Source organism: Cottoperca gobio, chromosome 15 (genome assembly GCF_900634415.1).
Source record: "Cottoperca gobio chromosome 15, fCotGob3.1, whole genome shotgun sequence".
Lineage (NCBI taxonomy): Eukaryota > Metazoa > Chordata > Actinopteri > Perciformes > Bovichtidae > Cottoperca > Cottoperca gobio.
In genome coordinates, this window is record NC_041369.1 from 12,726,553 (window position 1) to 12,752,484 (window position 25,932).

The following is a 25,932-nucleotide window of genomic DNA, read 5'->3' on the forward strand; positions in this document are numbered from 1 at the left end:
CAAATAAATCTGCATTTGTCTACACCAACACTACAAAAACTACAGGCAGCATGCTGCAAGTGTGAAGAGCTTTTCTGTCCTGTGGGGACAGCCAGGAAGCCGGTTAGGCCTTCCTGTTATCGTACAAAGTGCAGTTACAGCTCCATAGCCTGCGGCTCTGTTTGCTCCTGGCTGCACGGCGTGCGGAGTGCTTCTAATCATGCTGAGAGAGAACAGGGGCCAAGTTGGTGGGGATAAAGGGTAATTATGGCAGAAGGGCAGGAGCATAGGACTGAGCGGCTAACAAAGCTTTTGACAAATTTATGACTCCTAGAGCAGATGGGGGTCGCAGCTCCTCAGCCATGAGGGGCGCCCTGCCAGGGCTCAACACCCTGTGATCCTACCCTGGAGTAAATCAACTGCTCAAAACTGTGACAAACTGAGAACTGCCCGAGCAGCCTATCGTCCCCACAGTACACAGTAGGCCTGGTGTAGATCAGCTGGGTGTCATACAGAGGGAGAAGCAGACGGAGGGAGTGATGGACAAAGGGTTCCCTTGAGGCCGAGGTCCCGAGAGACATGAAGCTCTCTGGCTCTTATCAATGTGTGGGTTTAGTTGAGCAACTAAACTGCACGCCCACAGACTATCTTACAACTGGACAATATAATTAAAATACCAGTTTCTATGAGACTGAAAAGATTATGACACGTCGGTCAGCATGTCTTTCTGTCACATTGTATGGTTTGTGGTTTGATCCCCGGCTCCTCCGGTCCACATGTGCAGAACAAGAACATGCCACTTTGTGTAGCTGTTGAGCATGTTTTAAACCAACAGCAATGATCAATTACATTTTGAATTGAACTCTATGAATGTTCCCTAACTATGATAAAAAAAGACAAATGGTTTGGCAGTGAGATTCTCAAAATGCATTAGCTGTGAAATAGAAAATTCCCATGAAACAGCCAAGAACGATTTCTGTCACTTGCTTGAAAACCATCATTAAACACTCCAGGGATTCAACCTACTGTACATCATGTAACTGTAGAGTTGCCAAGAAGTGTTGATTTGTGTCCTGTTCCCAGGACATCCAGAGTTTCAATATGCTGACAGGAAGAGAGAGTTTTGAGCTTGGAGCTTGACCTAACCTCTGTCAGCCAGCTTTGTCCCACTCACTGATCCTCTTGAACTTGACCCTCTTATCTAAACTATGATTCAGCGTTGCTAAAGAATAAATCATAGTTTAGTCATCCTTTTCCCTGAAATAAGCTTAGACATACCAGATTTTAAATAACAAGTTTATCTCCCTGCATTATTGTCTTTCCCCTTATGAACTTTAGTAGGATTCCTTCAGTAATGTTCAGCACATCATCACCACTGATTCCAGTTGTTGTGCTCTATCACTTGATTTTACTGCTAATCTGTTATTATGCCCATGAAGCTAATTGCGCCGTCGGCGAAAACCATTGTGTGCGGAGGTTTCCGGGTTAAAGTGTGTTTAGTGCACATCTCAAATGATGGTACACATGTTTCTGATTAGACGGAGAGAACAAACACATAACAAACAATAGAGCTGTTCAAATGTTCTCTATGGATGTAACCCATGTGGGCAAAAAAGCATCAAACCTATCTTGCACCGCAGGGTAGCGGCACTGAGTAATGTGAAGAATCTGACTCTGACTGAGTGTTGAAAGGCACGGAAAATAACAGCTTACAGCTAAACAAGTCAGAGAAACTCAGCATTATTGTATTTGACATTTGGAAACATTTTAGCTGCGGCGGTGAATGAGAGAATATTATAGGTCCAAACTCGGCTGAAGGAAGCTGTCAGTATTCGTTTACCTTGAGTCTTGATTTCCATGTGGTTTAAGAAGGATCTCCTCACACACTTTAACAATTTATTGTGAGAATAAAGATATCAAACAGTGTAATGACAGAAAGAGGCCTGGAGAGACGAGTAAGAGAGGATGATGGTAACTTCACTGTGTTTGCAAACGTCAGAGGGGAGCATAGAACAGGTGGTCATACATCACTATGAGTGGCATAACACACACACACACACACACACACACACACACACACACACACACACACACACACACATACACACACACACACACACACACACACACACACACACACACACACACACACACACACACACATACACAATTGGAAATTGAAAGAATAATTGACAGGATGTTTTCGTGTTGTAGGAAGTTAACATTTAACTGTGTCTTTTCATTTTCTCTCCCGTAGAACCTACCTATCTGCTCCCTTTCTTTAACACTTCCCAGATTATCTGCTGTTTTAACAGAGGGCACCTACGCAGAGCGCATCTATTAAACAGCTTGGGAACCGGGTGTGTGTGCGCTTTATCAATTTGTGAACCAACACTGGAAAACAGGCCCCATAAAAAGCCAGCATTTAGGATGTAAAGTCACCAATCTAGCCAGTTCTACATCTGTTGCACTGTGTTGTCTCTGCTTGTGTCAGTTTTTGTTTCAGGCCATGCTCTGTGTCAGGGCACTGCTGCCACTGTACATCACCAAAACAGTCCTGACTCCCATTGTTGTGGTCTACAGCTATCACTGGCTGGAGTACTCAAAGCCACATCTATGAAAAGGCTATATTTATCACTGGAAAGCAATGCATTCCCTTAGTTCACTGAAACACACACACACACACACACACACACACACACACACACACACACACACACACACACACACACACACACAAACACACGTAAACATGCATGTGCACATACAGTAAACTGAATCCACATTGCGGTTCTGGCGGATGTGTGTGACGTGTCACTGGAGCACACAGGCCTCGTCCTGATTCTGTCTGGTGTGGTTAGTTCGAGCTGTGTTTGAGGTCTGGTAAATACACAATTCTGTGTGAACTCCCAGTAATGTTCCGACACAACTTGACCTAGAGGAGTAGACATACCTGTATGTGAAAACATGTTGGGTTGGTTCCCGGTCAGAACCAACTTGCATGCAGGTGTTTTCTGTGCACTCCAGGAATCGCTTTAAAACCTTTTATAGGAGGATAAAGATTAAAAAACATTTGGGACTGTCCACCTCTGAAGCTGGTTTCCGTCAAGATGTTTATAAGAGCACAGTAGTGCACGGTTGCTGTGTGGTTAAGTGCACACAAACGTACATAAACACACACCTGCTGCTGAGTGAAATCACAAACAGATGCATTTGGCATCTACTGTAACATGGCAGAGGTCTGATGCACCCGGATGAGAACTCAGCTCACCCCTGTAATTACTATCAGACACACACACACACACACACACACACACACACACACACACACACACACACACACACACACACACACACACGTTAACTGGGACAGAGGAGCACATGGGAGACATTAGCACTGTCATTATGGCCACACTCATGTAAAGTACAATATGGCTTGAATATACATTAATATAGACTTCATGATGCTTTTCTCATGTTGATTTATTAACCATCCTGTGGCTTAAGTAAACATCATGGTTCTTGTCTCCTCCCAGTTAAACCCTGAGGCTTCCACTCAACACAAAATAAAAACCAAGTGTTCCACTTGCACAAACTGTAGACTTCACCTGCAGAAATGCAATTATTTAACAATGCGTGCATACGTGTGTGTGAACTGTAACATATGAAAGTGTGCTACAGTATCTTTCGCTCTCTGCATGTTTTCATATCCACAATTATATATATGTATACTATATTCTACAAATGCATGCATTCACACATCACATTTTTTATCTCATTATATCCTCGGGAAAAAACACATGTTTGCATGTGTAAATCGCTTCCTTCTGAAGAAAAAACCGGCCCAGTAAACCTCCTTTCTCACAAAATTCTCTGTAAGATGATTTCATCCTCCAGACACTAGTCATGATCCAGGCATCTGACGAAGGCCATACAGACTAAAACACCCTTTTTCGGAGCGGGGAGATAACAGATGAAACACAATTTCTCACTCCATCACCCCACAGAGGAGATAGAGTATGTAGCACCTGTGGCAGTGTGCTACAGCGTCTTATGTTACCTACTAAACCCTTTATGCACATAAACACTCATGTTGTGGAACCATACCTCTACAGAGAGACTCTGAAAAGCAGGCCCACCATGCTTTGCAAATACAAACACATAATGTTCTCTCTTTAAATTGTGCTTCACTTGTTATTTTACTGTCTGGATGCTAAGCAGCACAGAGCAGCAGTGTTAACATCACACCACCACACCCTCTGGGATTTGCACTCTACCCTCCTACACCCTATAAATCTACTTACCCCTTGCATACAAAGAAGCAGGATTCGTCACACACATGAACGCATGCACAAACATTAAGTTCAGATGGACAGCTTTTCCACCCACTAAATCCTGTGAGCTTGGTTTGATCTATCAACTAACTTTCCTTAAATTATGATGTGCCGAAAACACAGCCATATACGTATGTATTATCTCCTCCTCCTCTGTGATAAAAGATGTCAAGCATTGCTTGAATAAACAAAAGATGGAGGGTGAAGACAGACAGGAGGTTTACATTCCTCTCTGCAGCTCAACCTTACAGTCACAACATTATGTGAATGTATCAGTGTATTTCCCACCATAGGTGATTAATCAACAGCTTGATAGTTTATTTGACTTATTCTGACTCCTATCTGTGGGCCTTTATATCAACTAGCTAGACGAAAACCAACAAAGAAAACATTGTGTCTGATGGCTACCTGTTCAGAGCTCTGCACAATGCAGGTTTTCTACTAATTAAACTACAAGTAAAGGCCTCATTTTTTACTGTGACACACTTTCCTTTTAGTTCAGTACTTTTTAAATTCAAATCCCCTCCAGTGTCTCTGGAGAGGTTCCACTGAAGGTGACCCACATTGACTAGTTAAGCAAATAAAATGGACCAGTGTCTCCATCTTCCTGCACTTTCTGAGCCAAGGGTGACAGCAATATCTATCCTTATATAGATATGTCTGTTTACACAAATAACACTGTTTGGGAATATTGCTGGCCTTTGCTCAGGCACGGCAGAGAAGATATTTTAATTAAGTCCTTTGTATATTGTTGCAAGATACTGGAAACAAACTTCCTCTGAGATGCAATAACTTGGCACTGCTCACGTTTGTGGCATCCATGAAGTGAAGGATTTCCAAATGTTTGAAAGAAACTCCATTTAAAAAGAATTGATGCTTTGCAGAGGAATAGACGCTTTTAGGTTTGAAGTGACTTATAAGTACTGGCTGATTGCGACTCAAAAAAACCTCTCTTGCTCCCTATTCAAGACATATGCTACATCTGACTGCTTCTAAAGCTTATTATGCAAAACACAAACACAATGGGTTACATGTCAAAATGTGGTGCAGAACATTTTCAATGGTCTCGGGGTGGTTCAGTGATTCTTTAAAATCAGTGGTTTCGTGGCGCCATCTAGAGGGCTACCGCCCTGTGCAGCTGTGCACCAGCAGAGGGCGCTGTACAACTACATTGAACAGAGCGTACAATGCCTTCTCTGGCACCGGAAGACAGGGTGCTTGACTAGCAACCAGCAACATGATATTTAAAGCCAGTGATGTTGTTTAACTGTAGGGTTTGTACGTAATTTATGTCATTGCCGCTTCGACGCTCAGTTTAATGTACCCAACTGGACACCACTAATAGCGTAGCTAACTGCCTGCATTAGTTCGTAGTCTTAATTCAAACCGGCTTGCTGATTGTCGCCAATACAGCTGATGATGGATTAGTCAACACTGTTAGCTTAGCAGGCTAGGCTAGCCACGTAAACAATGGGCAGCTGTGATAACTGTTTCTAACTCAACTATACGTGAATGTTATAACGTTGTAACTGTTACCTAACTTCTTATAGTATATTCCTTGGCTAGAGTAGATAACGTGTTAACGTTAGTAGACATATGTATGTTCACCTCTCTAGGCTTACGTTATTCGTTCACATGGCAATTAGCTTAAAGTCAGTTACCCGTTGATGTTAAATAAGAGAAAGCTACCGTTAATTATCGTTACCTTGTTAATTAAGTTAACGTGACATTTATTGACGCAAGATTAAGGTAACCCACAATAACTGATATTGAGTTTGGTTTATATATTGTATTAAAGCAAAGCCAGGGCTTAGAAGAGACATAGCACCATCTGTTTGACATCTGAATGACACTCTTGACTGACTCTGTTTGCAGCTGCATCACTATGCCTGTAGACGGTTCGGAGGACCAGGTGCCCTCTTCTCTCTCCAGCCCTGCTAGTGCTGCCCTTACCCCGGGAGGGACCGAGGAGGATGGAGCTACAGGGGGCTCAGCAGAATGCTCTTTCCCTGAAAACAGTCATGGCTCCGAGGCTGCTTCAGCCTATCCTGCCAACACTGGGCCTGGGGAGGGCAACAGCGGTGAGTTAAGCACCTAATTGCACCAGAAAAGAGTAGGGAATGAATGAATAGCTTTGAACTGTCAAACTGATTCATTATAAACTCAAAGAGTTATTCCTGGCTATCTCATGCTTCCTTGTATTGTCATCTGTGGTGTGGTACAGGTGGTAAGAGGTCTGGAGCCTTGCTGCAGATCGACAGGCAGCGTATCCAAGCGGCATCTGCCAGTTCTGGAGCCGATGAACTCCAGGGCCTTGGTGTGGCTGTGTATGACCATGACGTCCTTGAGCAAGGTGTCCTGCAACAAGTCGACGAGGCAATCCAGGAGGCTAGTCAGGCCGCTGCTAAAGCTGAGGCTGAGAAGGAATACCACTCTGTGCTCGATGATGTCAGGTAAAGGACAATGACGTTAAAACCATCTCTTGGTTCACCATCTCATGTTATTGCTGAGTTTTCCTCTTGGCACCATGTTTATGTTCGATTGAAGTGTTTCTGTCAAACTCCTATAATCTAAATCTTTGTCATTTGTACTGATATCATACAATTTTGTGCTTGATGAAATATTAAGATTGTACAGAGATATGTGTTTTTCTATTGCCTTTTAAAACGGGGTCTGAAATTAAGTATTTTCCTCACTTGCCACCTGAAACTGTACCTGATTGCATAAATGGACGGTCCCTTGTATTGGCGCTTGCGCGACCGCAACCGGGAACCAGATTGAACTGTAAACACGTCTGTGTTTCAGCCTGTATAGCACGTGTTTGATTATTGTCATTTCACTCTGATATTATTTATAATAAAAGCAACCGAATGAATGGAACTCTGTTCTTATTTATAATCAAACACCTAAACAACTTGACACAGTCGAACGGAGATCGTCAGGGCTGAGGAGGATCGACCCGCAAGGGCGCGGATGCAATCAGCAGTTCATATCGGCGGGGGAAACAGCAGGACATCCGCAACAGGGGAGGAGCCAAGCTGGTGAGCCCGAAGGAGTATGCATATACTGCGGTGAAGTGGGCCACGGCAAGACGCCTCAGTGGCGCGCCAGACACACAGAGTGCCCCGGGTATGGTAAGGCGTGCCGGGGTGGCCGACCGACTAGGTCCCTGTCTGGGGAAACCGACGGGGTGTACGATGAGCAAACGGCAGCCTTCGTTGAGTTATGCACGGTCACCATGGCCAGTGCAGATGACGGGTTGCGGACACTCCCCCTCGCTCACCACCTGTACGATGATATGTGCGATAAGTGGATGAAATGGAAGTCCAGCCCGCAGCCGTATGTCAACCTCACGCTCACAAACTAGCGCAAAGATTATAAAGCTCTGGGTTTTGATCTTCAGAAACGCACCCGCGCGGTGTCCCTGCCTGCAATGGCCGACACAGGGTGCCAAAGCTGTCTGATCGGTATTAAAGTCGCCAACGAATGGGCCTGAATGCGGAGGACCTCATACCCGTGTCCATGACCACGAGGGCTGCAAATAACAAGGGAATTCGTATTCTCGGAGCCGCAGTGGTCAGATTCACCGTAGATTCACATAGTTAGAGACTCGCCCGGAGGTTAGAGACTCTCCAAATCGCATATGTGACGGACACGTTGGACCACATATTCCTCTCCCGTGCAGCCTGTGTGGACCTGGGCATGATCTCGGACAAATTCCCCACACTCGGGGAAGGGAACCTGGCGACCTCGGAATTGTGTGACTGCCACACATTCAACACGTGCCCACACCAGCCCCTACCAAGAATTACGGGCCTGCTGCTACGTCTTATGCTCGATGAGGATGCGACGCCGGTTGCCTATCACACTCTCATCCCTGTGGCCATACACTGGCAAGACGAGGTAAAAGCAGGCCTCGACCAGGACGTTCGTCTCAGTGTGTTGGAGGAAGTACCTGTTGGCACGCCGGTGACAGCATGGTGATCTGCGCAAAAAAGAACGGCAAGCCGCGACGCACTGTCGACTTCCAGGCTTTGAAAAAGCATGCATTCTGTGAGACTCATCACACCCAATCCCCGTTCCACCAGGCGAGACGTGTACCCAACAGGAAGCACAAAACAGTGTTCGACGCATGGAACGGTTACCACAGCGTTCCACTACAGGAGGACGACCGCCACAAGACGACATTCATCACTCCGTGGGGGTGCTACCGGTACCTATCGGCCCCACAAGGGTACATAACATCGGGGGATGGTTACTCACGGCGATATGATGAGATCGTCGCGGACGTTGGTAACAAGACCAAGTGCGTGGTCGACATGCTACTATGGTCAGATACGATCGAGGAGAGCTACTTCCAAGTGGTTCAATGGCTGGATATATGCGGCCGGAATGGAATCATCCTCAACCCGGAGAAGTTCGTCTTCAGTGCGCCTTCAGTGGAATTTGCGGGTTTCACGATCACCATGACTGACGTGCGACCGTGCAGCCGCTACCTAGAAGCGATCTATGATTTCCCGCAACCGCGTAGCATCACTGACGTTAGATCGTGGTTCGGGCTGGTAAACCAAGTGGCCTATGCTTTCAGTATGACCAAACGAATGCAGCCATTCCGGAATCTCCTCAAGAGCGGAGAACGCTTCGAGTGGTCCCCGGAGTTAGAGAACATATTCCGCGAGTCAAAGGATGTGATCGTTCAAGAAATCGAGCATGGCGTCCACATCTTTGACAAGACCAAGCCGACATGCATCGCCACGGACTGGTCAAAGGAGGGCATTGGATTCTAGTTGTTTCAAAAGCACTGCCGATGCACGCCACTCAGGCCCTTCTGCTGCACCGATGGATGGAAGATAACCATGGTCGGCAGCAGATTCTCACACGCAGCAGAATCCAGATACGCGCCTATGGACGGCGAGGCTCTCGCCGTCGCGGACGCCTTGGACAAGGCGCGCTACTTTGTGCTGGGCTGCGAGAACTTGATCGTAGCAGTGGACCACAAGCCACTGCTGAAACTCCTTGCGGACAGAGCGCTTGACGATATACCCAACCCCCGCCTCAGGAACCTCAAGGAGAAGACCTTACGTTATCGCTTCCGCGTCATTCATATCCCGGGCATGAATAACAAAGCAGCAGATGCCATGTCACGTAGGCCGGTCGGCCAGTCATACCACCCTCACTCCGCGGCGAGGTGTTGAGCGCCCACCAGGGTATATCGATGATGACCGCCCGCGCAGAATCCTCTGTGTTCTGGCCAGGTATGTCGGCTGAAATCAGCGCCACTTTGAGAACACTGCCACCAGATGGTACCATCCCAGCCTGGAGCTCCACCTACCCCACCTGTCCCGGTCGTTTACCCATTTCAGGCAGTGTGCTCAGACTTCTTCTTACACAGGGGTGTACATTACCTCGTGACGGTGGACCGATACTTGAACTGGCCGATCATATCGACGTCGACAGGTGGCGCCACTGGCCTTACAAACCACTTGCGCCACGTCTTCGTGACGTACGGGACGCCAGAAGAGCTCGCATCAGACGGGGGACCCGAGTTAATTTCCACCAAGACCAGGTCGTTCCTCCACAGATGGGCCGTTCACCACCGCCTATCATCGGTGGTTTTCCCCCACAGCAACTGTCGCGCGGAGATTGCTGTGAAGACGATGAAACTGACTCATCACTGACAACACCGGCCCGAAGGGAGAACTTGACACTGACGCTGTGCAGAGAGCGAGATTACAATATCGTAACATGCCAGACCCTGACACAAAACCTGGGCGGAGCACACTAAATGCCTTCCGCCACTTGCGGTAGGGGACTTAGTCCACGTACAGAACCAGACAGGACCCCACCCCAACAAATGGGATAGGACTGGCAGTGTCGTGGAAGTACGGCAACACGACCAATACGCGATCAGGATCGACGGATCGGGCAGAGTCACTCTTCGGAACAGGAAATTCCTGCGCATGTTCACCCCAGTCCGTAACGACCAGCCGTCACCCCGATCGATCTATGACGACCTAGCAACCCGCATCATTGTGCCGGCACCCGTCATGACACCACCCGTCGTGACACCACAGTTACCTGACCACGATATTGATCCTGTGACACCTGCAAAGCAAGCGGGGCCCACATCACCGTCGATACTGACATCAGTGAGCACACCCCAGCGTAATGCACTGCCTGCATCAGTCACGCCAGCAGCAGCAGTACGAGGCACGCCGACGCACACGACCCACCAGACGCCACCACCGGCCCTTGGGACCCTAAGAGCCCCACCCCCACCGAGCCCGACATGAGACCACCAGCACCAGCGATGGGTCAACGCCGATCCACCAGGGCGACCAGCATGCCTACCTGGCACAAGGACTATTCCATGGGCTAGTCATACAATGAGTTCGATAGACGTTCGTTCATATTTATTGAACTTCAAGTTTTTCAGCCTTTACCCGTTGGCTTAATAAAGACTCGGAGGGAGATAGAGAACATTGTACTATACGGATTGCATAAATGGACGGTCCCTTGTATTGGCGCATGCACGACCGGAACCCGGAACCAGATTGAACTGTAAACACGTCTGTGTTTCAGCCTGTATAGTACGTGTTTGATTATTGTCATTTCACGCTGATATTATTTATAATAAAAGCAACCGAACGAATGGAACTCTGTTCTTATTTAATAGCAAGTGCCTTAAATGTCTCTATTATCTTCACATATGTCTTTTTGATTCAGAAATAACAACACATCTTTAAGGGGCTTTTAATGGTGTGCATTTCAGGTCCGTCACAGCATCTCTGAAACAAATCAACAAGATTATCGAGCAGCTGTCTCCCTATGCCACCTCCAGCAAAGATATCAGTAGGAAGATTGAATCTGTCAAACGACAGAAAGAAAATAAGGTAAAATATTAAATATGACAAGCCCTTAAATTTAAATAGTATGATTTACATGTTAACATAACACTAACATAATATTGATAGTGACTGTCATGATGATGAAAACACCTTTTTTATTCAGGAGAAACAGCTGAAGAAAGTCAAAGCCAAACAGAAGCGACTTCAGGCCATTCTGGGAGGAGAGGACGCCGAAAGGGTGGAAGCTGAGCTTTTGGCTGAGGATGATGACAAGGAAGGTGAGATGTTTATTTTTTTTACCTGTGATTCCTTTTCAATGTATTTACTAAAAGCATTCTCCACCAATTAACGAGGGGAATCAGTGCCGAGTTACATAAGGCAAAATAAGTGCTGATTCCCTGCTTTCTATAGATAATGTAAAACCAGGGTCAGCTCTGCCCAAAGTGTAACAAAACAAAGCAGCAATGGAAACAATGCAAAGCATTAATACCATTTGCAGTTATGGTGGCCAAGAAGGCTATTCTGTGGCATTCCTCGTTTTAAGGAATTGTCAGAGGAGATTGGTAGCAAAGGCTTGAATAAATATTGGGTGGTTAAAAATACACTGTACTGTGCAGTGATGGCTGTGGATGTTCACATATGTTACATCTTCCGTGGCTATCACCCGGACACACCCACTAAAATATAAGTCAAAGTCCACATTGAACTCTCCCCTGGTGTTTTCCTTATGATACCTGGATTCAGTTTTAGTGTTGAAATGCTTTTACTCCAGTTGATACGTTGCCATGTATGTTTTGCAATAGCCTTTGAGATCTGCTTGCTCCAGTTTAATTGGTATGTCGGAAGTGAAAACCAATACATCAATTGTGAAAATCCGAAAGAATTGTGATGTACAACACCGAACCCTTCCAAAGCTGTCATGAGATATTTTTTAATCTTCTCTGAAAAAGGACACAGAGCTGCATTAATTTGCTACTGTACTGATATATTATACCAACACTTTGATGGATGATGTCTTATACATAACCAATTATCTTTTAAATAAACATTTTTACATTTTTTGGAAGAGCTGAACATGAACCATATAGAAACCACCGCGACATCACAGAGGGTTATGGATATTAGACATGCATATTTGAAAGTTGCAACCTAAAAAGAGTGTTGTTGCAGCCAAATGTGATTCAATGCTGATTTAACTTTCTCTCCAAAAAAACTGAATTCAAGTGAATTAGTTTGTTTACTAATCAGCTTTAACAAACATATATATAATATAGCTGCACACATAAAGGTGCACTGTGGAGTTTTCTTGTAAACAAAATTGTTATCTTTTGCATGTATTGTGTGTACATTCTCGAGGCCTAACAAGTGTGTTCAATGCATTTCCTTCCTTACAGACCACAAAAAAAAAAAAAAAAAAAAAGAAATTAAAAACTGCTTGCAAAACGGGGACCTTCTAATCAAAACATTCCTCCATTATGTTACTAGTGGTTAAAAAAAACTCCACAGGAGTAACTTTTAAGAACGGATTCTCAACAGTTCTTTATCTAACCCTGCCTGATGTGTGTGTTGTACCAGAAGCCGGGCCATCCACACTGGGCAGCATGCTCATGCCCGCTCAGGAGACAGAATGGGAAGAGCTTATCCGCACAGGTCACATGACTCCTTTTGGAACACGAATCCCGCAGAAGGAGGAAAAAAAGGAGCCTCGAAAAGTGATGCTTGCAGAGAACTCTGCCTTTGACCTGTACTTGGCGGACCAGGCCAAGATAGCTACTGAGAGGAAGAGAGTTCCTCTTCTAAAGAAGAAGAGGAGCTCCGGTCCTGATGGGGTCAGGGGAAAAACCAACAGAGTTGTTTCCTCTTCCAAGGACAAAAAAATGAAGCAGCGCATAGAAAAGCTCCAGATAACGGCTCTGAAGGCCCATCCTAAGGCTCGGCCTAAGGCTGAGTCACAGCTCCCTAAACCAAGGAGGAAGCGTCGCACTGAGGGAGAGGAGACGGACAGCGAGGGGTCAGAGTACCTGCCCAGTGATGAAGGCATAGATCCTGACCAAGAGGAGAGAGAAGCCAGGGAGGAGGGCTTTGGGGAGGATGATGAAGAAGAATATGAGTTGAAAGCATACAAGAAAAAAAGTGAAGGGAAAGGGAGGAAGAAAGTAAAGAAAAAAGAGAAGAGTGACGAAGAATACTACCCCGATAGTTCAGATGAAGAGGAGGATGCGAAGGGTAAAGACAAACAAAACAAAGATGATGGCGATATGGAGTGCTACAGACAGCGAATAAGGTATGACCATATACTTGCTGCTATAAAGTTGTGTAAAAAAATGGATTATTTTGGCCCCCAGTTTTGTAATTTGTTTACAGTTTGTGAACAGCAGATTGCTTCTTGGCGTTTATGTTTGGATGCAAAGGTGCGAAAAGTTTTCATAAACAAGCCTTCCTCTAAAGAGAATGCATACATACATCTGCGACTGTAAATGACATGCTCAACAAACACCAGATTGAGCCTTTAACTTTGCATCACATTTGCAATGGCAGTGGTACAAATGTGCTATTGTTATTCCCTTTAGTTAAGGAGAAAAGCAGTTGCTTTCTGCTTGCTCCATAGTGCAGAAGGAGAGTTAATCCCAGATGAGATTGGCAGCTGTTTCTTGACTAAGCAAATTCACTCCGTGCTCTTCTTCTCTCTCTGCTCTCACACTGGCCTAATTATCCTCCTGCACATGGTTTTATACACTCACTCACTCTAATGCTCAAATTAATGGAAGAGCAGCCCTAATGAGATTTCATATTTATAGCTGCCAAATAAATTGTGTTGGCATGTGTCCTTTTTCTACACTACAGTGATTGAATGTCAATTCAACAGCATAGACACGGCATGGATGGTGAGGCTAGCTTATATGAGGAATGATATTATTAGAGCGGGCGGTATTTGTAGTTGCTTGGGGGGTGGAGTGGGGGCAGAAAAGTGTAATTAACTGAACCAATGCTTAGTTTTGACTTAATTAGAGAGTGTGGTCTCTCAGGCCCAGCTAAAGGAACAGTTTTGTGGCAGGGTGACAGGACCAGGCCCAAATGAAGATGGATTCTTATCCTCTCCACCTCACACCTTTCTGGGGAACTCGTACTACTAATTGTCTGTATCAATCTTCATTTGCTGCGCGACGACTGTGCCTCTAACTGCCCTCTCTCCTGCACCATTAAAACTGTTCTCCTTTACATTTCCCTTTTTGCTGTGTATGTTGCACCACTCAAGGGAAATACCTACAACTCAAAACATTTACTATCCCTACACCTGTGTAGGCAAGTCTTAAAATAAATGACTGAGTGCAAGTGGAACATCCAGCCATTCATTCATTCACTATATCTGCTTACCCAGTATGCATAGGGTGGCAGGGTACACCCTGGACAGGTCACTACTCACCGGGCTAATGCCTATCGACAGAGACATTCAACATGAAACTGAATTAATTGGAAATGTCTCTTTTTTTGACCTTGATTACCAAATAGTTTTAACTTTGGATGTATAACACATTATCAAACACGAGAAGTTTAGACTTAAAATTCAAGCAACACTGAAGAAATTGACAGCAAACAATGTCAGTTTAAAGATGAAGGAGGTCTTTGACTTCCAGCTCCGCTAGTTGCCTGCCCACTAATATTGACTGACGGCTTGCTTTTTACTACTAGATGTGCTTCATTATTATGTACTCATTCTCTCTCATAGGAGATGGAGGCGACAACGTATTCGAAAAAGGGAGGAGAAGAGAGAAAGAGGAGAGGAGCTTACAGATGACAGTGATGAAGAATTTGACGAAGGCTTCAAAGTGCCTGGTTTAATCTGGAAAAGACTTTACAAGTAAGTTGATTTTGACACGTTGAGGGTCATCTCAAATATGGAACGTAGTTGGTTCCAAATGTTTATGTCATCTAAGGAAGTGAACATGACTAATAAATATTTTATACACATATTGTTTTACAGCTGTGTACGGTGTCTCGGTGTGCAACACACCCTTTGCTTCTCACCTTTGTCCTGAAATTGTAAAGATCAACCAAAGATTTTATTATTTGATCAAGACACCATAAACTTGATTTATGCACTCCTACTAAAGGTCACTAGCATTCATTGGTAAGTCATTGTGTCAATCTGTTGGTTTAAAACACTTTTAAGAAGAATTGTGACAACTTTTAGTTTAGTTGATAAGGATAAGTTCGCCAATCCAACTTCTCATTCCAAAAACACATTTATCCCAACTTACTGCAAATGCTTTTTTGCATGGATTTAATACAAATATAGTGCTATATTAATCACTTTAAGAAAATTGACTTTTACAAGTACATCATTCCTTTAGCTGGTAGGTTTGGGTCATTTGTTCTGACACTCTGATTTCAGTTGAAATACAGTGTGATTACCAGGCCATCCAGTCGTGTGTGCACTTGGATATCCATACTTGTTGTCATGCACAGGTGATCAAAGTTGATGCACACGTGTATATCACATTGTCAGGTACCAGCAGACAGGTGTGCGGTGGATGTGGGAACTCCACTGTCAGCAGGCAGGCGGCATCCTGGGAGACGAGATGGGATTGGGTAAAACCATCGAGGTCATCTGCTTTCTGGCTGGACTGAGCTACAGTAAACTGAGGACCAGAGGATCCAACTACAGGTACACACACACACGCACACACACACATACAAACTGTGGCCAGAGACTGTGTGTCTGTATGGTATGAATATTTGATTAGAGGGATTTTTGCTTGAGAGTGTTCATCTGAATTATTAAACATGTTTCAATTATCAGACTCTTCACTTTCTTACTGCAGACATCAGAGAAAACACTGACAGTGTGTGTGTGTGTGTGTGTGTGTGTGTGTGTGTGTGTGTGTGTGTGTGTGTGTGTGTGTGTGTGTGTGTGTGTGTGTGTGTGTGTGTGTGTGTGTGTGAGTGTGAGAGAGAGAGAGTTGAGTGAACACTTCAAATTAATTTTGGACTCATGACCTGGGGGTGGAGCAGCTGTGGGGCGACAAAATAACCATGGAGAACATGACACAGTGGTGGAGATAATCTGGTTTTACTGCACAAACGACACTCATGCGTTTAGGAGGTGGAGCTTCCCTGATGGTCAATACTCTGTCTACTATAGACGCCCACAAATTGATTGCTTGCAAACTCAATTATGGCCAAGTATCAATAGCTTCCACCAGGCAGAGGTTCATAGCAGCCCATTAGTGTGTGTGTGTCTGTGTGTGAGAGAGACATAGATCTTGTATATCTTCACAGAGGAGCTGATGTGTGTCCATGCACCTTGGTAGACTGTATGGAGCAGTGGCGGTAGACTTTTGTAGTAAGATCATTCTGCTGCATTATTTTACCTGCAGCTTCCTGTAATTCCCTTATGCCTGAAAGCATCACACGTTGTATGCAAGCAAAGCACATTTTTACTTATTGGTAAAAAGCCTTTTATTTTCTATAAATTGGTATAGGAATGATGACTGTAATTTCCAAATGAAATTTGCTGAGGTTATCCAAAGTTAAATGAACCCTAAGTTCCCTTGTTACCCATCTTAATCGCAGCTTTGCGATTAAACATCTCTTTACGGTGTGTTTGGTTGTAGGTATGAAGGTCTGGGTCCGACGGTCATCGTGTGCCCAGCTACAGTTATGCACCAATGGGTGAAGGAGTTTCACACCTGGTGGCCTCCTTTCAGAGTGGCTGTTCTGCATGAAACGGGCTCGTTCACCAGCAACAAGGTAATTGTGTGTTCCTGTGTGATTGATTTTCATATTCATAATTTAGTTTGAAAGTTTTCTACAGGGTCTTTTTTTCCTCTGGGGGGCACTAGAGGTCTGTTTATGCAGCATTATCTCCTAACCTTCTCCCCTCTTCACCTCTCTTCTCAAAACATATTAAAGTACATGCCCTACTTCGACACTCCTGTACTAACTGTGGTTTTTTTTCTTCTTCTCTGTTGCAGGAAAAGCTCATTCCAGAGATAGCATCATGTCATGGTATTCTGATAACCTCATATTCAGCTGTGAGGAATTTGCAAGAAACCTTACAGCGCTTTGATTGGCACTACATTATACTGGATGAGGGCCATAAGATCAGGAATCCAAATGCCGGAGTTACTACTGCCTGCAAACAGGTATTGTTCAGACACATTCATGAACACACACATTTTAACCACAACATGTGAAGCATCCATACAGTAGTAAGAGCTTTTACTTTTTAATTTTGTTGAGTTGAAAAAGTAATAAATGCCTTTTTCATTTGCGTCGGTGATCTAGATTCTCCCTCTCCACGTTCTTACCTTATAGAATAAGCTATTAACTTCCATTCATGCTTGTGCAGCGACATCAAATATGCTCATCACATCGATCTTCAGGAATATATAACATGCATTCTCTCTTCCCTCTCCTTCCCTAGTTCCGCACTCCCCACAGGTTCATCCTGTCAGGCTCTCCCATGCAGAACAATTTGAAGGAGCTGTGGTCTCTGTTTGACTTTGTCTTCCCCGGCAAACTGGGGTCATTGTCGGTCTTCATGGAGCAGTTCTCTGTGCCGATCACCATGGGAGGATACAGCAATGCCTCACCTGTACAGGTACTGGGACACACATAAATGCACCATCAATATTTGTTTAAATTCTGCTCCTTAATTCTTCCTTTTTTATTTTTTAACAAAGAAATGTCACCCCATTTCAGACGTGTAACAACTTTTTAGAAGATAAAAGCAAAGCGGAACCCAGGTGTAAAGTCTGAGCATGAGGACGTCATTGTGCTTTATCTTCTATTTTGGATTTTACAATTTGATTTAAATTGACCGTTTTCATTTAAAAGTAAGTTTAACAAAATAACTTTTTGTTTTTAAACACACAAAAAGCCGTAAAGCCCTTTTTTTGGACCAAAGTTAATGGAAAGAGAAAAAAAATGATGCATAAGATTTATACATGAAGAAATCAATTATCCAGCAACCCTATAAATAAACCTATAACCGTAGCATTGGGAGGGAGCGATGAAGGGCCGAAGTGTCACTTGACAACACTACTCACATGCGTGTAGGCAGAATTTTGGAGAGCTAGATAGAAGCAAGTCAGAAGGAGAGATAGTGGAGCAACAAAGCCATTAAGTGCAGTGCAGGATAATGTAGGCCCATGCAAAGGAACTTCAGTACATCCCAAGTGTGTGAGAGAGAGAGGGAGAGGCTAAAGTGGAGAGCCAGTGAGCTAAATTGTAGCCCTTTGTCATTAGTGCTCAATCGTTAATAACCCACTGACTGTATGGATTTAATTATTTAAGCTGGCTATTGATGCTTCTTCCGCTGTCGATAATAAAAACCTTTACTAATTATTAATGTTATTAAATGGTCAGAGAGGGCTAAGCTCTGCTGCCTTATCCTCTTCTCGAAATTCTCAGTTCAGCAAAGCAGGCTCACGGCTGACATTCATCTCTGTGTAGAACTAGACGTATGTTAACGTATGTGGATGGGGTGGGGCTAGACGGGCATGTGGATGCGGGATTCATTACTGAAGCATGCATCCTCATGTGAATCCAGTCAGCAGCTTGTGCAGAGATCACTGGATCATCTGCTGCCCTCCTCCTCTTCTTTTCCACTCTGACCTCCATTGAGCACTAAATCCCTCCATGTTATTGTCCCCTCTAGCTTTGCAGAGGGTGTCTTTGATCCCTCTGTGGACCCCAAGCGAGTTAATGTTTAAAAGGCTAACTGGCCTTTAGCACTGACTCTGGATGAGGTGTAGCAGGGCATTTGCAGTGGGGCTACTACAAGCTCCTCCTCTGTTTCCAATGGAGATGGCCAGTAGTACTGATGAAAGAAGAGGGCTCCGTCCCTCGAGGCCAACAGCACTCTGATCAATGTTTAATGGCTTGTGCTGCTGAGAGGGACGGCAACATGAGGGAGGTGATGAGAGAGGGCAGAGGAGGGGCTAAACGACAATCATGCCTCAGGAAACGTCCACACTTGACAGGTGTGAGTGTTGAGGTGGTGGTTTGACACGCCGAACTGAATCCTGCTTTTGTTTTTAAAGCGGTTTTGTTTGTGTTGTTTTCCCAGGTCCAGACGGCGTTTAAGTGTGCATGCGTGCTGAGGGACACCATAAATCCTTATCTGCTCAGAAGAATGAAGGCAGACGTCAAGGCCAACCTCTCCTTACCTGACAAAAATGAACAGGTATTCATCATAAGACATTTGACCCTGTCCTGTCCTAAGTATTGAACTGCCTCTCACGCCTGGTTCTCTTAACTGGGGAGGTGTTTATCTGATTGGATGTGACTGCATGTGCCACATTTAAGGAGTATTTGATGAATGTGCATGGCCCTTGTCAGATGAAGCCAGCTAATAAAGTCCCAGTAAAGTAAAAGGAGCAGGTATTCATTAAGGTGGCTGGTCCCTGGTCTGTCCATGCGGCTACGCTGGTTGACTCCTCAGTCCACTTCAGCTCATTAAATCAGTCCCTCGGGACAGCAGTGGCTCCAAAAACACATTGCTTTCCTCTAATTTCTCTTCTCAAGCACGCACTGCACTTCATCAAGGGGCTTTAAAGCGGATGTTCACTGCTTATTACACACTTTTACACGTGTGTGTGTGTGTGTGTGTGTGTGTGTGTGTGTGTGTGTGTGTGTGTGTGTGTGTGTGTGTGTGTGTGTGTGTGTGTGTGTGTGTGTGTGTGTGTGTGTGTGTGTGTGTGTGTGTGTGTGTGTGTGTGTGTGTAGGTTCTGTTCTGCAGATTAACAGACGACCAGCGGGAGGTTTATCAGAGCTTCTTAGATTCCAAAGAGGTCTACCAGATACTTAACGGGGACATGCAGGTAAGCCTCACTTTTATAGTTAAAGCGGGTTCACTGTGTTTTGTTTTATACTTTGTGTTGACCCACGCTGCGTTAAAAGGACAAGAAGAGCAAAACTCTTGGTCAAGGAGAAGACTTCCAGGAACAAGACTTACCTTATTTATTATTTAACCTCCTAACTGATTAATATCAGTTCACTTCTCTCGCTCACAGGCATTTGTGTGTATTTTTTACGCACTCTCGTACACTTTTAAGAACAACACCTTGAAGTGGCATCATTGGAATGAATTCTTTTTTGCCAAGTAAATTTGTTAAACCCCTAATAGCTTGACTTTAGTTTTCTTTAAGATGCTCTCTTTAAGGAAACTGTGTAGTTGGTCTTCTCACATTAGCTCGACCCTGGAGAGAGAGCCTCGAACATTTATCACCACTGACCAAATGGACGTGGTTGGGCTAGGGGTGACCGCAGTAGATTGTGTGTGTGTGTGTGTGTGTGTGTGTGTGTGTGTGTGTGCACACGCACCTTACACACACACACACACACACACACACACACACACACACAAACATATGCTCTTATGACCATATGCAGTAGTCACTCTGTCCATTAACCACCATTAGTAATGCAGTGGCCGTTGGGCCTTCATCAAGAAACACGGCCTTTATTGTCCGTAAATAAATTATGCAACTAATTCCTGTAGACTAAAGTAAATGTGTTTATTTGTTTAAAGGTAAAATGCTGTGAAATCTATCAACCTTTTTTATACAATTTCTTTCACCTGCCACCAATTCTGGGTTTATTTGTTCCTTTTTCTTCTTTTGTGCCGTTTAGGTATTCTCCGGTTTGATAGCGCTACGTAAGATCTGTAACCACCCTGACCTTTTCTCGGGCGGCCCCCGGATCTTGAGGGGAATCCCCGACGACCAGCTAACTAAGGAGGAACACTTTGGCTATTGGAAACGCTCAGGCAAGCTGATAGTGGTGGAGTCCCTGCTGCGACTCTGGTTTAAGCAGGGACACAAAGTCCTGCTCTTCTCTCAGTCTAGACAGGTTAGGAACACGTTGCTCTGACTTTCTGATTCTCCTATCAATCACTTTGCTATAATATCAGTTAAAATATATGATGAGAATGGTTTGCATGTAGCACTTTTTGCATGGAGTTTCGCATAGGAAAGACATGTAATTGCTTCCCTGCGTCAAATTTAATTATTTATGTCTTAAATTGTCATGTCACTTGTAAATGTTGTCTCTGTATTTGCTTCTGGCGACCTACAACCCATGTGCCTGTAAAATGGTGTGTGTGTGTGAGAGGGAGAGAGAGAGAGAGAGAGAGAGAGAGTGTGTGTGTGTGAGTGTGCGTGTGTGTGTGTGAGCGAGGCTGTTGCAATCAATACCAATGAGATTATACCTCAGAGGGAACCTGAGACCCTCCCTGTCGGTATCTCTGTCCATGTAATATTAATCTGCTCTAATCCTTTTAGAGATAATCCAAACCTCAGACCCTCTTTTCCTCTGTGTGTTTATTTCCCCGTCTTCCTTTTCTCACTGTGTCTCTGCTGTCTTTATCTCCTTTCCAGATGTTGAACATCTTGGAGGTATTTGTGACGGAGAATAACTACTCGTACCTGAAAATGGATGGCACTACCGCAATAGCTTCCCGACAGCCCCTTATCGCTCGCTACAACGAGGTAAGGATTATTTATCCCTAATGGCTCTAAGTGTTTCCCCTGAAAATCCCGTCCTGAGGGACAAAAGGTTTCAGTGGGACCCTGCTCACCCTGAGGTGGAAACACTAAGTGATGACAATCTGTTGTTCAAACTGGATGTACCTTTTTGTCTCTGTCTTTAAAATTATAAATAATATATAATTATTAAACCCTCTAAATATGTCAAATGCAGGGCAAAATGTAATAGTTAATATCTAATGCAATGTCTGGCATTTGTCTGTAGGAAGAAAAAAAAACAAGGTTTACATTAAGCGATTTGACTAGAGAACTTATTGTCGTCTTCTACGTTTTAAGGATTTACTAATGTCATTTATTTATATGATTATCAAAAGTATTGGAACATGATGTTTATTAATCACTGACATTTTTTCTTACAGGACAAATCCATTTTTATCTTCTTGTTGACCACTAAAGTCGGAGGTCTAGGAGTCAATCTGACTGGAGCCAACAGAGTCATAATCTATGACCCAGACTGGAACCCCAGTACCGACACACAGGTTACACCGACACACACACTCTTCAAATAAAACTATTTACTATTTGCATTATTTCTCAGGGATTTACATTTTTCTACTTATTTACATGCATTATTTGCATCTTAAATGTAACTACATTTCCAGTTCCAGCTTCTCCTGCTTCTAGCGATTTGTTATTGTTTACTTTTAAGTATAGAAAACTCTTGACTGTGTCTTTCAGATAATTGACCTTTTTAAAAATGTATTGTGTTAGGCACGGGAGCGAGCATGGAGGATCGGTCAGACGCAGGCAGTGACAGTCTACAGACTGCTGACTGCAGGGACCATCGAGGAGAAAATCTACCACAGGTCAGAGTGCAGCTTTTTCTTTTTATGTTTGGCCGTTAACACTTAGTACATATTATATTCAATCACAGAACTCGATTAAAAAGAGGTTTAAAAACAATCCTGGTCTTGCGTTCCAGTTCTCTTTCCATTGAATTCTCACATTCGTGAATATTGGTAATGACATGACTAATTGCGCACATCACTGATGTTTTACTACTTGCACTATCCCATTTCTCTGTAATTGAAACGCTTTCCTGAATTATTAAATGGCCAATGTAGGACTTCTAAAGTGTTGCTCTGTTTTGATTTGGGTCTGTAAAGTGCTTTCAGAAAGCAAGTTGAAAGAACGGCAGGGATTCTATTTTGATATCTACAGTAGTGCGGTTAACTAATTTTCTCATCCATCAGCCAAACTACTCTGTGGTGATAGATGATCATGGTTGCCTGCTGAGGTAAAATAACAAATTACACATAAGTATCTTATTGTGTTTTTTTTTTATCTGTTATAATTCAGGCAAATCTTCAAACAGTTTCTGACCAACCGCGTTCTGAAGGACCCCAAACAAAGACGTTTTTTTAAGTCTAACGACATCTATGAGCTCTTCACTCTGACTGACCCGGATGGAGCTCAGGGAACAGAGACCAGTGCCATATTTGCAGGTCTGCAGATTTTTTTGTTGTTACCAGATAAATATTGTTTTGTCCAATTATTAGATTATCTGTATCTTTTCTATTTATTTTATTTATCTTTTTAGAATTATGGAATCATTTATGTTTTGTTTTAATTGTATTACAGGTACAGGTTCTGATGTCAAGGCACCCAAGAAACCTCAGAGGCCAAGACCATCACATAATATAAACCATAGCAGCCACGTACATAAACACTCCTCAGCTAACCAGAATGAAACCGGTGCAGACAGCAGACCGTCCGCAGCAAACATTCCTGCAGTAAGAGATGGAAACGCTTCTCTGTACAGTAAAAACTTGGCGGATAAACCAAATAGCTCGACAGACACTCAAAGTACCAGGCAAAATGACCTGCATGTAGAGTCAAATATTTCAGCAAAAACACAGCATACAGGACCAAATAACAGAGTATGGGATGCAGCCAAACCTGCGGTTACAAACTCAAACTCATCCAGCTCTCACCAACACAGAGACAAAGGCTCTCCCCTGACTAGCCCACAGAAACACAGAGAAAAGAGGAAGCACTGCAACTCAGCCGACTCAGACAAACACAAGCATAAGAAGCGTAAGCACTCGAAGGATTCTCGGTTTGAAGGCCACCGTATCTCTCACTTGGTGAAGAATAGAACATTTCAGAAAGGGGAGAGTGAAGAGAATGAGACGGAGAAGCAATCCGACGATTACGTCCTGGCAAAGCTCTTCAGAAAATCTGGTAGGCTTTTTTTGTTCCACAAACCTCATCAACCATATCAGACATGGTTTGTTTAGTAAGTGTTGCAAAACAATAATCTCCTTCTTTTTTTGACTTTTTTTCTTCTTCAGGTATCCACAGTGTGATGCAGCATGACACCATCATGGAGTCCTCAAACCCTGACTATGTTCTTGTGGAGGCAGAGGCCAACAGGGTGGCCAAAGATGCTCTGAAAGCGCTTAAGGTCTCTCGCCAGCAGTGCAGGCGCTCCTTCAACAAACCCCCTCCTCCACCTGCAAGGTACACAGTCTTACACAGACACACTGGTGTTGTTTAGATCGCCATGAATCACATGTAAAACAAGCATCTGAGTTTTTCCCGTGTGTGCTCTCACAGGAAACGGTTTGGACAAAAGAATAATTCTCTCCTAGTTGCACCTGCTGTTCAATCTGTCCTCACTCCAGGCAAATGCAAGGTAACAGCAGTGTTATTCTCAAAAGATAAACAGTATATTTAAGGCAGTTGTTTTACGTTTGTGATGCCATGGTGTGTAAATTCATCCGTTTCTCTTTTTAGGATGCTGCTATTGTAAAGAAGTCTGTGCCAAAGAAGCCTGGTTCTTTAGCTCACTTCAGTGGGGATGGCTTGGAAAGTGACTTAAACCCCGCCCCACTCTCCTCCTCCTCCCTGCTGGCCAAGATGAAAGCCCGTAATCATCTCAGTTTGCCCTCCAGCCAAAGAGAAGAAGCCGAAGAAGAGGAGGACGGCGGCTCTGCAGCTCCAGGAACAAGCTCCTCCCCTGCTCCGCCCACTGAGCATGACGAACTGTTGGTGGATGTGCGCAACTTTATAGCCTTCCAGGCGAATGTGGACGGACAGGCCACCACCCAGGAAGTGCTGGAGTATTTCAAACCAAGACTGACTGAGAAACAAGCGCCGGTCTTCAGAGAGCTGCTCAGGAGCGTCTGTGACTTTCACAGGAGTTCTGGTCAGGAGGGCTTGTGGAGACTGAAGGAGCTCTTCCGCTGAGTGAAGATGAAAGCGGAGGAAAGACTGAACTGTGATGCATATTTGAGTACTTGTCAGCTATGAGTCTGTAGTTTTCAAGCCTAGAATATCTTTTAGTTCATTTGTTTTTCTCATATTCTGTCAAATTGAGATTTCTGTCTAACAAAAATACATCGATCAAAATGGGTAATTTCACATTATTGTAGTTTTGTTTTGGAAGGACCATATTATAGGCAAAGTCATTTTGCAGTTTACAATGTAGGCCACTGTTGGGTAAGCTAATTAACTTTATCAATATTAGCAGTTCATCATCAGTTCACTACAAATCTGTTTGCAATATTAGTTGGTTTAAAATGTGTTTGTTCACATATTATTGTTGGTCCTGTTCATACTTGAATTCACATGTTTTGTATTTGTCTGAAAGTTAAAACTGTATTACCTCGAGTAAGGATGTACTCAGAGATGTGTGTTGTTCTCTCTTTGTTGGTTTAACAGCCTCACTTGTGCCATATTTTGTACTATGTGTCTATGAAATATAATAAGGGAGTGTGTCATTTTGTAAAAGTGACGAAATCATCGTAGATTTTGTAATGACTGACTTTTCTTAAACTGTGTACAAATACAGTGTGGGGGGGGGGGGGGGAAACTACCTCCAATTATTTGTGGAAAGATTTGCAAAAAGCAGAATAATTTAGCTGTAATGTTTTATAAAAAAATAGAAGGCTGTGATGCAGGATGTTTTGCAATTATTGTATGGATTAAACCTCTGTAACTGTTGTTTGTTTCCCATTTGGTTATTTGAATGGGATTGGGGTGAAGGAAGACCTATTGAATTAGTCCGAAATTATGTGAAAAACAATTGCATTTTAAAGTGATGATGATGATCAGCCCTTAAATACAGGTTGCTCAGCTGAAAATGTAGTTTTGTGGTAAATATCAATATTTACCACAATATAGGTAGATATGGTCATCTTTATTTAATGTGATATTTCCAAATGTAATATGATTTAAGATCACTGTCCCAGAAAGACTATTACGGAGTTTTA

The 25,932-nt window shown here is 43.8% G+C and overlaps 1 protein-coding gene across 4 annotated transcripts; it reads left to right on the forward strand.

The window, feature by feature from the left end:
- The first annotated feature begins 5,515 nt into the window (after positions 1-5,515).
- Positions 5,516-25,663, forward strand: ercc6 (excision repair cross-complementation group 6). Of its 4 annotated transcripts, none has more exons than XM_029449666.1 (22): positions 5,516-5,591; positions 6,189-6,394; positions 6,538-6,766; positions 11,086-11,206; positions 11,325-11,439; positions 12,737-13,445; positions 14,889-15,020; positions 15,669-15,827; positions 16,777-16,912; positions 17,137-17,307; positions 17,589-17,765; positions 19,236-19,352; positions 19,895-19,990; positions 20,802-21,020; positions 21,548-21,658; positions 22,075-22,194; positions 22,427-22,521; positions 23,015-23,160; positions 23,297-23,899; positions 24,010-24,178; positions 24,275-24,353; positions 24,455-25,663. In XM_029449666.1, the coding sequence occupies exons 2-22, from the start codon at positions 6,199-6,201 to the stop codon at positions 24,905-24,907; spliced, it is 4,353 nt and encodes a 1,450-aa protein (XP_029305526.1). In that variant the 5' UTR covers positions 5,516-5,591; positions 6,189-6,198; the 3' UTR covers positions 24,908-25,663. The 4 variants fall into 4 exon arrangements, with proteins under 4 accessions (XP_029305526.1, XP_029305529.1, XP_029305528.1 ...); XM_029449669.1 differs by having other exon boundaries at positions 12,740-13,445; XM_029449668.1 differs by having other exon boundaries at positions 5,541-5,587.
- The last annotated feature ends 269 nt before the right edge of the window (positions 25,664-25,932 follow it).

Excerpts from the sequence above, each read along its gene's own strand:
- ercc6 (XM_029449666.1), top strand. The coding sequence starts at position 6,199 with ATGCCTGTAGACGGTTCGGAGGACCAGGTGCCCTCTTCTCTCTCCAGC. Across the intron at positions 11,440-12,736 it reads TGAGGATGATGACAAGGAAG|AAGCCGGGCCATCCACACTG; the intron begins GTGAGATGTTTA and ends GTGTTGTACCAG. Across the intron at positions 23,900-24,009 it reads AAAGCTCTTCAGAAAATCTG|GTATCCACAGTGTGATGCAG; the intron begins GTAGGCTTTTTT and ends TTTCTTCTTCAG.